Below are 11,730 nucleotides of genomic sequence, written 5' to 3' on the forward strand. Positions count from 1 at the left end.
GTATTTCAATAGGAGAATTAATACATGGCTGTCGAAGAGATCGAGTAGAACTCTAATGATTTTCTATTCCCCTTCTGACGCAATGGTTGTTCCCTTCGGGTTTTGCAAAGTATCTGTCTTCTGGCAGGTCTCACGGCATACGGATGCTTTTTCCGCCTCTGTAGCTTCAGCCAGCACTTCTGCTCTTCTCTCTTTTCTTCCTTTATCGCCTCTCTGCAAAGCCTTGCGAGCTCGGGCGTGAGTTCTTGGTTCCCTGCGGCTCGTGCTGCTCCACGCTGGCGTATCAGCTCAAGAGTTTCAAGAGACAGGCGCCTCTTGGTGGTTTTAAAACTCTCAGCCTTCTTCGCAGTCGTGAAGGTGTTCAACAAGCCGATGATCATATTCCTCGTCGATGTTGTTCATTGCGGAATCTTCCCAAAAGCCGGCTAGCGTAGCGAAGAGATGATATTTCTGGGATTTCTCTCTCCGAATTTGGCGGCTTTCTCGTGGCGTAGCGTAGCGCTTCTCTTGTGAAGGAAAATCTTCCTCGAAGGAGGCGATGGTCCGATCCCGTATAGAAGTTTGGTACAACAGCGACGTCGGTCAGGAAAGACCTTTTATTGACGATTATGTGGTATGTGGTATGTGGTCTATTTCATTACGGTGCACTCCACCGGGTGACTCCACGTCCAGCATAGAGAGGAAGGCTTCTGGAATTGCGAGTTCCCATGGATGGTCTTAGTCGTCATGATGAACTCGGAGAGCCTCTCCCCCTGGTCATTCCATTGTAGGCCGTGGGTCCCAATTTGAAGTTCCTCCGACGTTCTTCTTGAGCCAACTTTGGGGTTTAAATCGCCACTTATGACCTTGTAGAAGGCATGATCTTCTCGGTAAAATTCCAAGTCCATATAGAAAGCTTCGACTTCCTCTTCTTTGCAGCTTGATGTTGGAGCGTAAGCGACGAAGATAGTCAAAGCTGGTGTTGGACCACATCTTCTCGTCCGCAGATGTCCGATTCGGGTCGTAAGTTGTTCGAAAGAGTCGATGTTCTTTGCCATACTCGTGTTGACGAGGACGCCAACTCCACCAACACCTCTACTGTCGCATGTTCCTAAGAACAGTTCTTCTCCAGTTTCATATACGGCGTTGAGAGGGTGACGTCGTCTCGTCTCGGTCAGTCCGATGACGTCGTACTTGATCTTCTTGGCTTGCATCATCTGATCTTCGATGGCCGCTTCCGATGCAAGCGTACGTGCGTTATAAGTACAGATCGCCATCCTAGTCCTTTTCCGTTTTGGTAGCCTACATGACTCCTGCAATTTTTACGCAAAACACAGTAAACCCAATCCACATACAGATTAAAGTCTCCAAGAATGATTGTGTATGATTTACAACTGTCAGATCGCCAACTACTTCTATAAGTTTCTTATCATCAGGAGTAGAGCTATTTGATGGACGGTATACGAGTATGAAACATAGCTGCGACACATTATCAGGGCAGAAAATCTTAGCGGAGAGTAAGTTAGCTGTTAGATCATAGTTAGGAATAATAATGAGCACTAATAAAAGCCTCACCAAGAACACAAACGCCACCTCATCTTTTCATGACCGATCAGAACGATAGACATTATAGGGTAGGTTAGAAATTAGTCCAGAGTCTAAGAGTTTTGTAGTTTGTTTCAGTAATAAAAGAACCAAGTTTCAGTAATAAAAATTAGACCCGCTCTATATGAACAGGGAAACATTCGCAAATTATGAATTTTGACAAGATTACGTGCGCTGAATGAATATGATTTTAGTGTTGAAGAGACACCGTGCAGCTTTATTAGTTTCCGGATGTGCCTTGCTTGATGTCAGAAATGCGCCACAGCACGCCGCGATAGAGCACCCACTTCCGCTGATTTTTACCTTTATTACACTCACGTGTCTCTTGCCTTAATTTACACTCACGCTTCCTTTTATAGGATCTCATACTTATGCGAGTATAAACGTCCAGAAAACCAGTATTTCGAAGTACGCGCATTAGCAAAGGTGGTACGCCAGTAAAACTTAGACGGGAGGACGACTCTTACTAGGCGCGGACGAAATGGATTAGGTTTCTCAATCCGATAAAGGTCAACCGGGCGACAGTTCACGTTCTCTAGCTTCACTGAGGACGGAGAGTTCCCGTTCTCTAGTAGGCCACGAATCACTATGTCCTCGACCGCTTGCCAGCCTCCAACTGTTCGGACATTTTACTCGGCTCTAGTCATAGAGAACGTTCTACCGTACGTTCGTTAATACATGATATGGCTTTGTCCTTTTGAAATACGAGTAGATTTACCTGATATGATTCGATCTATGTTTGACCTACCAAACAGATATCAATATCACCTATCAACCGCAACAGCAAGTAGAAAAGAAAAGATAAGAGAGGATTAACTAGAGGGTTAAAAGACTAACAGGAAACTCAACTACAAAATAAAACGATTAAAGTAGACAAAAGTTGACAACAATTAGGAAAATGGGTGGGACTATTTAAAAAGTTTGAAAAGATTGGAGCAAGTGAATCAATCAAACTGCTAAGTGAAAAAGATTATAACGTTAAAAGAAGAATGATAGCAGTAAAAAAAAGCCTCAAATATATAGGATGTAATAAAATGGACAAACAAAGAGAAGAAGCGTTGATTAAAATTAGTATTAGCATGAATATATTTTAAAAATGTGAGAGTTACGCAGCCACCTGACGCACGCGATGATTTTTGAAAAATGTTTAGAAAGAGCAAAAAATATGGAAAACTAAAAGAAAAATGGATAGCAGTCATGCGTAAATGAAAAAAAGAATAATGAAGTAAGGGAAGAAATTGTGTTCTAGATTTCAAAAAAAAACTACGGCAGAAAGAGGAATTTAGGAGCTGCAAAAAAATGCAACAGCAATCTCGATGGATCTGCTACGAATAGAGGGAAACATCTTTTTTTGAAATAATTAAATTTTTACAAACTTTTCGATTCGGAATCGGACCAGAGCTATCTTCCATGGGAAAAGAGTCACAAAATACGAGAATCAGGAAGGAATAATGACATATGAATTGATCAGAAAAGTTTAGGTACCACTTGCACAGTTAGGGTTCCTCAAATTTTTAGAAAACTTCTACATGGAAAACAAAAACAATTCCACTAGAGTCTGTGTAAAAAAAGTATGAAATTATTGAGATTACTTTTCCTTTCTCCTGCAATCCTCCCGAAGTTTTTAGGCAAATCTGATTCGGTATCAAGTTTCGACCTGCTTTAAATCATAAAAAATAAGCTTTTCGAAAAATCACTATAGAGGTTTTCATTTTCAGAGATTCAAAACTGGCCGCAGCCTGGACATATTCCGGAAAAATTGGAACATCTTGTAGAACAGAAACAGATATCTAAAGAGGTGTGTCGACGGGAGACATCTCATTTATCTGCGTTTAAAGGCATCACTCCACGAATCTGAGGTGGTACGGATTTCAGGTGGAGTATTTGCATACAGGATCGTAGATTATGGAGGGACGGGTGATTCCGTCCAATTCTTCCCAATTGCCGTAAGAAACAGCCCGGAAGATACAGCTTCGAGCGTTCCGGCGCTATTTTCTACAAGGAGTCTGATTGGAGCGCGCCAGCCTTGAGCATGAGTCGCTTTTACCTTTTCCGGACCGTTTTTTTACGGCAGTTAGGAAGAAATGGACAACAACCCCCCTCCCCCCTCCATAGTCTACTATGCCGTACGAAGAATACGAATACTCCACCTGAAATCCGTACCACCTCAGATTCGTGGGGTGATGTCTTTAACGAATCTCCAATGATCACAATAAGTGCTGTAAAACACCGAATTTGTAATTTCAACTGCAAAAGTAGCTGCAAAAGGGATTCTGTTGTGCTAGAAAATAAGGGAGACCGTACAACTTACAGAAAACACTTTTCCGGCAAATTTCATTTAAAGTATCTGTGAATAGGCCTTTGGAGGATACGAGCTATATAACTTGACTGTTATAAGGCGTACGTTTTCCAGATATTGCAAAAAGGTGCTGTTCTTTATGACATTTCAGAATTTCAATCAAGATATCGAACAGACGATGGAAATCAGACAATCTTACTTCTTCTATACACTGTGAAGTCTGGAAAATAGGGGAAATGCAAGTGCTTTTGGTCGAAGATAAATGACTAATGAAAATCCATGGTGGATGAAAAAACGACGACGTCGGTGGAACACCAGGATTTCGTTTTTCCGATGAACTTGGCTTCGAGAAAAAACTATTTTAATCAGAGAGTAGGTTTTGTCCCCCGTTATATGAATTGGAAACCAGATGTTCTTGCCGTATTCGTTGAAAAGTTTATCCCTGGAAGGCAATATATTACGCCAATTCCATACAGTGGACGTTTACATTTAGGATACTCGCATGTCCAGGAAACATACTTCAGAGTGACTTATGGGACTCACGAAAAGACAATCCCCTAACATCCACCATGACTACGCCCATATTATTTCGTTATTTTTAAAGCTACGCGAACTTAGAATTTAGTTTAGAGTTTAGAGAGTTACTACGAAAACTAGGGCCTTCCCTATTTGTTCGCACGTGTTTTTTTTTTGTTCAACAAGTGAGCCTGAGTAGAAAAAGAGTTAATAAGAAATTAAAGTAACCTCAGATTGCAGTTCTTCTTCCTCTCAAAACTATTATCCTCTGGTGAAAATTGATCCTCGTTTTACTTCTTCCTGCTATCACAATCCAGGATTTAGTGTTAAGACCATTCACATGATATTTCAGACAGTCTACCTTGAACTTCAGGGTTCGCAGTTGCTTCAAATAACTCATTCCTCCGTATTCATTGAAATATTGGTTCGAAACATGTACACCGGGGGCAGCTTATCGAGGATTAAACTCTTCTTGTGTTTCGCACAGGCAAACAAACTCTTCTTTTCAATTAGAATTGCCTTTAAGTGAATTACGCAGAAGATAATTCCAGATAACGTCACTGCTTGCATGCACCTTTTTCCGAGTGGAACATGGGTTCAATGCAGCCGTTAAATACCAAATCACGCTTAGGTCTCGTGATACATGCTTGCAAACCTGCTACGACGAGAAGGATTGCACCTTCCTTGAATACGATGGGGTGGGAGCGCCTCTGGAGGCTACTCCCTTTTTATGTCTTTTTAACACATTTATTTGTGCCCTTTTATGCATATTTTGTTGCCCCGCGACACAGCAGAGTTGCAGCTGTAAAACTCATATGAGCATCCAGAGTGAAACAAGCGAGTATAGCACACCATCTAGGACAGTCACAACACGTAGCTACACGCGGGACAATAAAAGCTGTAAAATACCATTTATATCCAAGAATTGTGTTTATATACAAGAATTCAGGTTCTATGTACAATATTCAAAGAAGGAAGTGGCAACCAGCAATCCAAGGGCGGCGAAGTGTTCAAACTTGATCGACAACGAACAATTTCGTCATGCCCAAGCGTTGTAGTGGTTCCGCCAGATATCCCATTCCAGACTATTCAAGCTGGAATCAGTGCTGAAATAGGATCATGTGTGGATGTTCCGAATGATGCAACTTCTATATTCATCTACAAATACAATGATGCAACTGTCTTCTATTCAAACAGACAGGGATTTCTTCCAAATGTAACTTTTCCCTCTGGCAGGTAATGTTGACGATAGCTGTTTTATCAATGTGAAACAAGAGTCAAGATTTTCCAAAATCTCTATTACTGTTAACGTTTCGGCGTCGTCGCCTTTGTCAAAGCCTGAATTGCAAGAAAAACAAAACTCTAAGAAGTAATTAAACCATATTAGTTCACCGCTTTTCCGCTCATCATTGGAACACCAAGAAAACAGTATTGCAAACATGGTTGTGATATCCGTGAGGATCACATCTGATGTCCAGGATTAGATCAATGCGGTTAATCTAATACAACAGGCAAATTCTAACGGTTGCGTTGCTATCTTACCTTGTAGGCAATGTCTTATTGCGCAGAACGATTACGACATAGTGAATGACTCGAAAAAAATCAATTTTTGTTTGTCTTTTATAACCGACGAGTAAGGCGATGAGGGCTGGTCTTGCAAGGTGCTGTCTCGAAGGTGGAGGATAACTCGAAATAAAATGCATGTACGAAGTCTGCCTTGCTCAAAAATGTGTAACATGCCAATTAGGCAGGGAAGGCCACTGCATCGTCCTTCGTGTTCGTGCATCAGTTTATTTAATTTCGTGTAGAACATGTGGATAAGAATACATTGGTGAAACAACACTATTCCTTTGTGTTCGTATTAAAAGAACGTCTTAGTGGAATGAAACACTCAAACGCTGGGACCCTTTCGGAGCACATTGCAGACAATATCACATAAATGGTCCTTTTCACTGCAAACTCAACACGACTACATGGCTGATCACAAAGACTTGAGCTCTTTTGGTTTTTTGTCCTTGATGAAGCAGCATTTTAAGGGATAATGACCTGACCTGGAGGAGCTGTTTGAGAGAATATGTTAGAAATCTGACTTTCTAGGCTCCGACGATTATGATCAACAAAGTTTCAAAATCTGTAACATCACTTCACACAAGATATTTGGAACAGCTTTTGAGCTAATTCATCACTCGAGACAGCGAACACAAAAACATTACGAAAGTTGTCTTCAAAATTTTCTTTGAACTTTCTCAGGGAAACTCCTTTAGAAAGTATCTCGGTCTGAGATCACTTGTTCATGTTCCTTTGTATTGTGTATTGTGGTTGTGACTGCAGTATACATATCTGGACTTTGTTGAAATGTCTGATGTATCAAGAGCTGCATGATTCTTTGCCTAGGTTTTGGCTTTCGAAAAATCCCGAACCACAATGCACGGCAATTCCTGTATTTGCTAGAGCCAGTGAGTTTTTTTTTTTTTTTTTTGAATGAAATGTTGGATAACATTTCGTGCAGTGTGTTGAGTATTAGTATCAGCAATATTAATATTATAATATATTCAATAATCATTAAAGTTAGTATGTTAATGTCACGGGGCCGCGTATACGAGTCTGATTGCTACCTGCACGTGGTGGCCCTGCCTTAACTAAACGCAATCAGGCGTTCGAGTGTACGCATTGGCCTCATCATCGCTTCCACGTTTAAGAGGAATCATCGACGACATCAGCTCACGTGGCAGGTGTCAACCCTTTTAACGCCTGAGGAGCAGCGCAAGCGGAAGATGAAGACTCTTAAGCTTCAGCTCGAATACGTTCTGGCGAGGAACATTGCTCAGCCAGATATCCGAAAATCTAGAGCTATTTGGGACGTCGCGTTCGACTCCAGTCCTCCTCAGCTTCAAGATACGGTTCCACAAGAGAGACCGAGGAGTTCCTCTTCAACCGAAAATCGACATGGCAGGTCTGAAAGACGATGAATGCAGAGCAAAATCCCGCCAACGTGTGTCTATTCATGTTGGAGTTTGGACCAGAAAGAAGCTTAGCGATGCGGATTCCTTCACAAAGTGCATTCAGGACGCTGCAAGGGAAACGCTCCCGGTTCTATTGCCGCAGCAGAAGTTTGCCTTTGCATCTGCGGAAACAAAATCCACATACAATTCTGTATGTGTCGCGCGCAGCGCTGGTGACTTCAACCAGGAAAAGCGTCTTAGAAGGAAGCTGCGTCGTCAACTGCAACAAAACCGCGATAACGAGTGGACGTCAAGAGCGATGGGGTTTGAGAAGGCGTGGGAGGACAGGAACCCGCCGAAAGCCTATGCTCTACTAAAACAGTATAGCGGCAAAATGAAAAGATGTTCTCCTGTCCTCAACACTGCCAGTGGAGTAGCTGTCGGTGAAGCAACCCTTCCAATTTGGAACACTTCAAAACCTTGCTAAACCGGCTAGCACCGTCAGCTCCTGAACTCGAACACGTTCATAGACCGACATATGCTGTTAACGAGGAGCCACCGACCGAGTCGGAGATTCTGGTCTGTATTCAAAAAATGAAGAATGGAAAATCTGGTGGAGACGACGGGATTAGCGCAGAAATGCTAAGATATCTTCCTCCGTCTGGGATTCGTGAGATGAAAAAGATGATCCGTTTAATATGGATAGACGAAAGGATACCTGATTCGTGGAGACACGCTATCATAATTCCCCTCCACAAGAAGTTATCCGTCACGGACCCCAAGAATTATCGAGGAATCTCTTTGCTGCGTGTTATGTACAAGGTATTGGAGCGCATTATCCTGGACCGACTCATTAAACATCGCGAAGAAACAACGCGCGACGAGCAAGCTGGCTTTCGTCCTGGCCGATCTACGATTGACCAGGTGTTCATCGTCAGGAGAGTGATCGAAATCTAGCAGCGGCATTGGAAGCCAATGCAACTAGCGTTTCTGGACTTTGAAACCGCGTTCGACTCCCTTCACCAAGGCCGTCTTCTCAACGCGCTTTGCGCCGATGGAGTACCAGGAAAGTTCGTTCGCTTCCTTGATGACATGAATCAACGAACAACTGCTGTAGTTCGAACACAAGCCGGATGTACAACACCGTCTGAAGTGGTAACTGAAGTAAGACAAGGAGCGCTGGCAGGACCATTCTTGTTCAATTTCGCCATCGACGACATTATGCGAAGAATAGTCGACTAGCGACTGCCTACGTTGCCTTAGCACCATCAGGGTGCCCCTTTGACTGACCTCGAGTAAGCCGAGGATGTTGTTATATTCGCGGAAAGCAGTACGAGACTTCAACATGTTGTCAACCTTGAATCGAAGCTGGCTGCAGCCTATGGACTACGTCTATGTCCTGATAAATGCAAGCAGATGTGGATCTCTTCGAGACCACGAACGGGAATCAGGGTGGACGGACAACCGATAGAACTCGTCGATGAGTTCTGTTACCTGGGCTGTATGCTGAAGAACAATGGCAGCTACGAGAGAGATGTTCAGCAAAGATGCGCTAAGGCCACTTCTGCATTTAACTCCTTAACGAAATGTCTGTGGTCGACCCCCATCACCAACGAAGTCAAGCTGCGAGTCTACCTATCCGCAATTCGCCCCATCATGATGTACGGATCGGAGAATTGGGCAGCACTGTCAACGGTTATGGAGAGGCTTGACTGCACGGAACGAAAGCTGCTTAGACGGCTACTTGGCTACTTTTGGCCTAGGGTATGTCACAATGAAGATCTTTACGCAGAAATTGATGTGGTATAGCGGCGGATGACACGTGGAAGACATCAACATCTTGCACCACCATCAAAAGTAGCTAAAGTAAATCGTCTTCGCTTCTTTGGTCATATATCCGGCAGATCGCCTTGTTCAACGAGTTCTGAGGAGTTCGTCGGGTTTGAGCTGCAAGACGCCACCTGGCCGAAAACGGAAGTTCTGGACTGAGGTGATGAAATAGGACCTGAGGACACTCGGCGTGGATAGGCAGTTCAGGCGAGACGTAAGGCTTCGCAGAATATGGAATAGCGACGAATAGATTGATTCTGTGCAAGCTCTCCCAGAAGATCGAGAAGGTTGGGCAGAGCTGTGTTCAAGGACGCCATCCCTCGGCGAAAATGCGGGTAATCGCGTCAGGCGATGACATCAGCCCGCCGATTTAGTCAAGTCATATTAATGTCACAATCGTTTAAAGCATGATGGATTGTCACCGGTAAAACAGTCGGAACAAAACGCCCCGAAATTCAGTGCAGTTGAGACGGGGTGGTGAAGCGAGCGGTTGGAATCGAGATGCAACCATCGCTAGCTTCAGTCAAACTGCAGCGCTGAGTGAAACTAGTGAGAGTCCCACTCGACTCTAACCTCTGGCTCGATCGCACTGATTAGAGCTCAGCCACTTAGCCGCTCAGCCACTGCAACGATTTTCAGGTCGTTTCGCTCCGAACGTGATTTATCCAATCAAATACCCTTTTCCTCCACAAAGAAAATGGTAAGTCTACTGTTGGGTGTCATAGCTACAAGTGGAAGTGTAAGTCTGTGCACGCAATAAGTTGTATCGTCATGGGCACAAGTGCAATCGATCATCACCACTCTTTCACACCTTTTCTGGTTTACCAGACAAAATCTATGCGGAGTCACTCTCATATGCGTTAATTACACAACTACTACTATCTACCACGGATCTCCCTCAATAGAAGGATCACAGCCGGTTAGTCGCGAGGGCACGTGGCGCGTTTCCGGGTGGCGGATAGAGGGCCAATCGCGGACCAAAAGCGACCTCGTGCCTGCCCACAGACGCGGGTGCATTCAGGGGACGGAATCTCTGTTTCTGCTGAGCCAGCCAGCCACTCATGACATCCTTGTTTCCCGCACGTCATTCCTGCCAAAAGCCTGCAATCAAGTGACTGGCAGGTGCGAGGGAGGCGGCTTGGAGTCGCCTCCAACAAATATGCTCCACATGTCCACTCCTGGAGTACAGAAGTTCTCCCAAAAACTCATGGGACTATAGACTTGCAACCTGCCCACGGGTGTTAAAATTCTTTTGCATGTCACAGTAATAGAAAAGAGTCTCCTGCTTCCGGAGGAAAGTCTGATCGGTAGCCCGAGGACGGACGGAGTTGCAGGAGTCATATGGGCTACAGAAACAGAAAAGGACCAATATGACGATCTGTACTTATAACGCACGTACGCTTGCATCGGAAGCGGCCATCGAAGATCTGATGGTACAAGCCAAGAAGATCAAGTACGACGTCTTCGGACTGACCGAGACGAGGCGAGGTCACCCTCTCAACGCCGTATATGAAACTGGAGAAGAACTGTTCTTAGGAACATGCGACAGGAGAGGTGTTGATGGAGTTGGCGTCCTCGTCAACACGAGTATGGCAAAGAACATCGACTCTTTCAAACAACTAACGACCCGAATCGGACATCTGCGGACGAGAAGATGTGGTCCAACACCAGCTTTGACTATCTTCGTCGCTTACGCTCCAACATCAAGCTGCAAAGAAGAGGAAGTCGAAGCTTTCTATATGGACTTGGAATTTTACCGAGAAGATCATGCCTTCTACAAGATCATAATTGGCGATTTCAACGCCAAAGTTGGCCCTAGAAGAACGCCGGAGGAACTTCACATCGGGACCCACGGCCTACAATGGAATGACCAGGGGAGAAGTTCTCCGAGTTCATCATGACGACTAAGACCATCCATGGGAACTCGCAATTCCAGAAGCCTCTCTATGCTGGACGTGGAGTCATCCGGTAGAGTGCACCGTAATGAAATAGACCACATACCACATACCACATAATCGTCAATAAAAGGTCTTGCCTGACCGACGTCGCTGTTGTACCAAACTTCTATACGGGGTCGGGCCATCGCCTCCTTCGAGGAAGATTTTCCTTCACAAGAGAAGCGCTACGCTACGCCACGAGAAAGCCGCCAAATTCGGAGAGAGAAATCCCAGAAATATCATCTCTTCGCTACGCTAGCCGGCTTTTGGGAAGATTCCGCAATGAACAACATCGACAAGGAATATGACCGGCTCGTTGAACACCTTCACGACTGCGCGAAGAAGGCTGAGAGTTTTAAAACCACCAAGAGGCGCCTGTCTCTTGAAACTCTTGAGCTGATACGTCAACGTGGAGCAGCACGAGCCGCAGGGAACCAAGAACTCACGTCCGAGCTCGCAAGGCTTTGCAGAGAGGCGATAAAGGAAGACCTTAAAGAGAGAAGAGCAGAAGTGCTGGCTGAAGCTACAGAGGCGGGAAAAAGCATCCGCTATGCCGTCGAGACCTCGCCAGCCGCAAGACGAGGATGACTGCTCTGCAAAACCCGAAGGGAACAACCATTGC

At 44.6% G+C, this 11,730-nt stretch overlaps 7 protein-coding genes across 8 annotated transcripts; 5 read left to right on the forward strand and 2 right to left on the reverse strand.

Moving 5' to 3' along the window:
* Window positions 1-17: 17 nt before the first annotated feature.
* On the reverse strand, window positions 18-380 carry RB195_020011 (uncharacterized protein; the record flags this gene model as incomplete). Its single annotated transcript, XM_064188121.1, has 1 exon — window positions 18-380. The coding sequence occupies one exon, from the start codon at window positions 378-380 to the stop codon at window positions 18-20; it is 363 nt and encodes a 120-aa protein (XP_064044002.1).
* Window positions 381-629: 249 nt separating this feature from the next.
* On the reverse strand, window positions 630-1,256 carry RB195_020012 (uncharacterized protein; the record flags this gene model as incomplete). Its single annotated transcript, XM_064188122.1, has 1 exon — window positions 630-1,256. The coding sequence occupies one exon, from the start codon at window positions 1,254-1,256 to the stop codon at window positions 630-632; it is 627 nt and encodes a 208-aa protein (XP_064044003.1).
* Window positions 1,257-4,832: 3,576 nt separating this feature from the next.
* On the forward strand, window positions 4,833-8,298 carry RB195_020013 (uncharacterized protein; the record flags this gene model as incomplete). Of its 2 annotated transcripts, XM_064188124.1 has the most annotated exons (7): window positions 4,833-4,886; window positions 4,951-5,097; window positions 5,349-5,635; window positions 6,794-6,855; window positions 7,053-7,131; window positions 7,195-7,784; window positions 7,838-8,298. In XM_064188124.1, 7 exons carry the CDS (start codon window positions 4,833-4,835, stop codon window positions 8,296-8,298), a joined length of 1,680 nt encoding a protein of 559 aa, XP_064044004.1. The 2 variants fall into 2 exon arrangements, with proteins under 2 accessions (XP_064044004.1, XP_064044005.1); XM_064188123.1 differs by lacking the exons at window positions 6,794-6,855; window positions 7,053-7,131; window positions 7,838-8,298 and having other exon boundaries at window positions 7,195-7,828.
* Window positions 8,299-8,316: 18 nt separating this feature from the next.
* Window positions 8,317-8,583, forward strand: RB195_020014 (uncharacterized protein; the record flags this gene model as incomplete). The annotated part of the gene is made up of 1 exon (XM_064188125.1): window positions 8,317-8,583. The coding sequence occupies one exon, from the start codon at window positions 8,317-8,319 to the stop codon at window positions 8,581-8,583; it is 267 nt and encodes an 88-aa protein (XP_064044006.1).
* A 174-nt stretch (window positions 8,584-8,757) lies between these two features.
* On the forward strand, window positions 8,758-9,150 carry RB195_020015 (uncharacterized protein; the record flags this gene model as incomplete). The annotated part of the gene is made up of 1 exon (XM_064188126.1): window positions 8,758-9,150. One exon carries the CDS (start codon window positions 8,758-8,760, stop codon window positions 9,148-9,150), a length of 393 nt encoding a protein of 130 aa, XP_064044007.1.
* A 1,391-nt stretch (window positions 9,151-10,541) lies between these two features.
* On the forward strand, window positions 10,542-11,072 carry RB195_020016 (uncharacterized protein; the record flags this gene model as incomplete). Its single annotated transcript, XM_013438522.2, has 1 exon — window positions 10,542-11,072. One exon carries the CDS (start codon window positions 10,542-10,544, stop codon window positions 11,070-11,072), a length of 531 nt encoding a protein of 176 aa, XP_013293976.1.
* A 318-nt stretch (window positions 11,073-11,390) lies between these two features.
* Window positions 11,391-11,696, forward strand: RB195_020017 (uncharacterized protein; the record flags this gene model as incomplete). Its single annotated transcript, XM_013438521.2, has 1 exon — window positions 11,391-11,696. The coding sequence occupies one exon, from the start codon at window positions 11,391-11,393 to the stop codon at window positions 11,694-11,696; it is 306 nt and encodes a 101-aa protein (XP_013293975.2).
* Window positions 11,697-11,730: the final 34 nt, after the last annotated feature.

The sequence above is a fragment of the Necator americanus genome, chromosome II, assembly GCF_031761385.1.
Source record: "Necator americanus strain Aroian chromosome II, whole genome shotgun sequence".
NCBI lineage: Eukaryota > Metazoa > Nematoda > Chromadorea > Rhabditida > Ancylostomatidae > Necator > Necator americanus.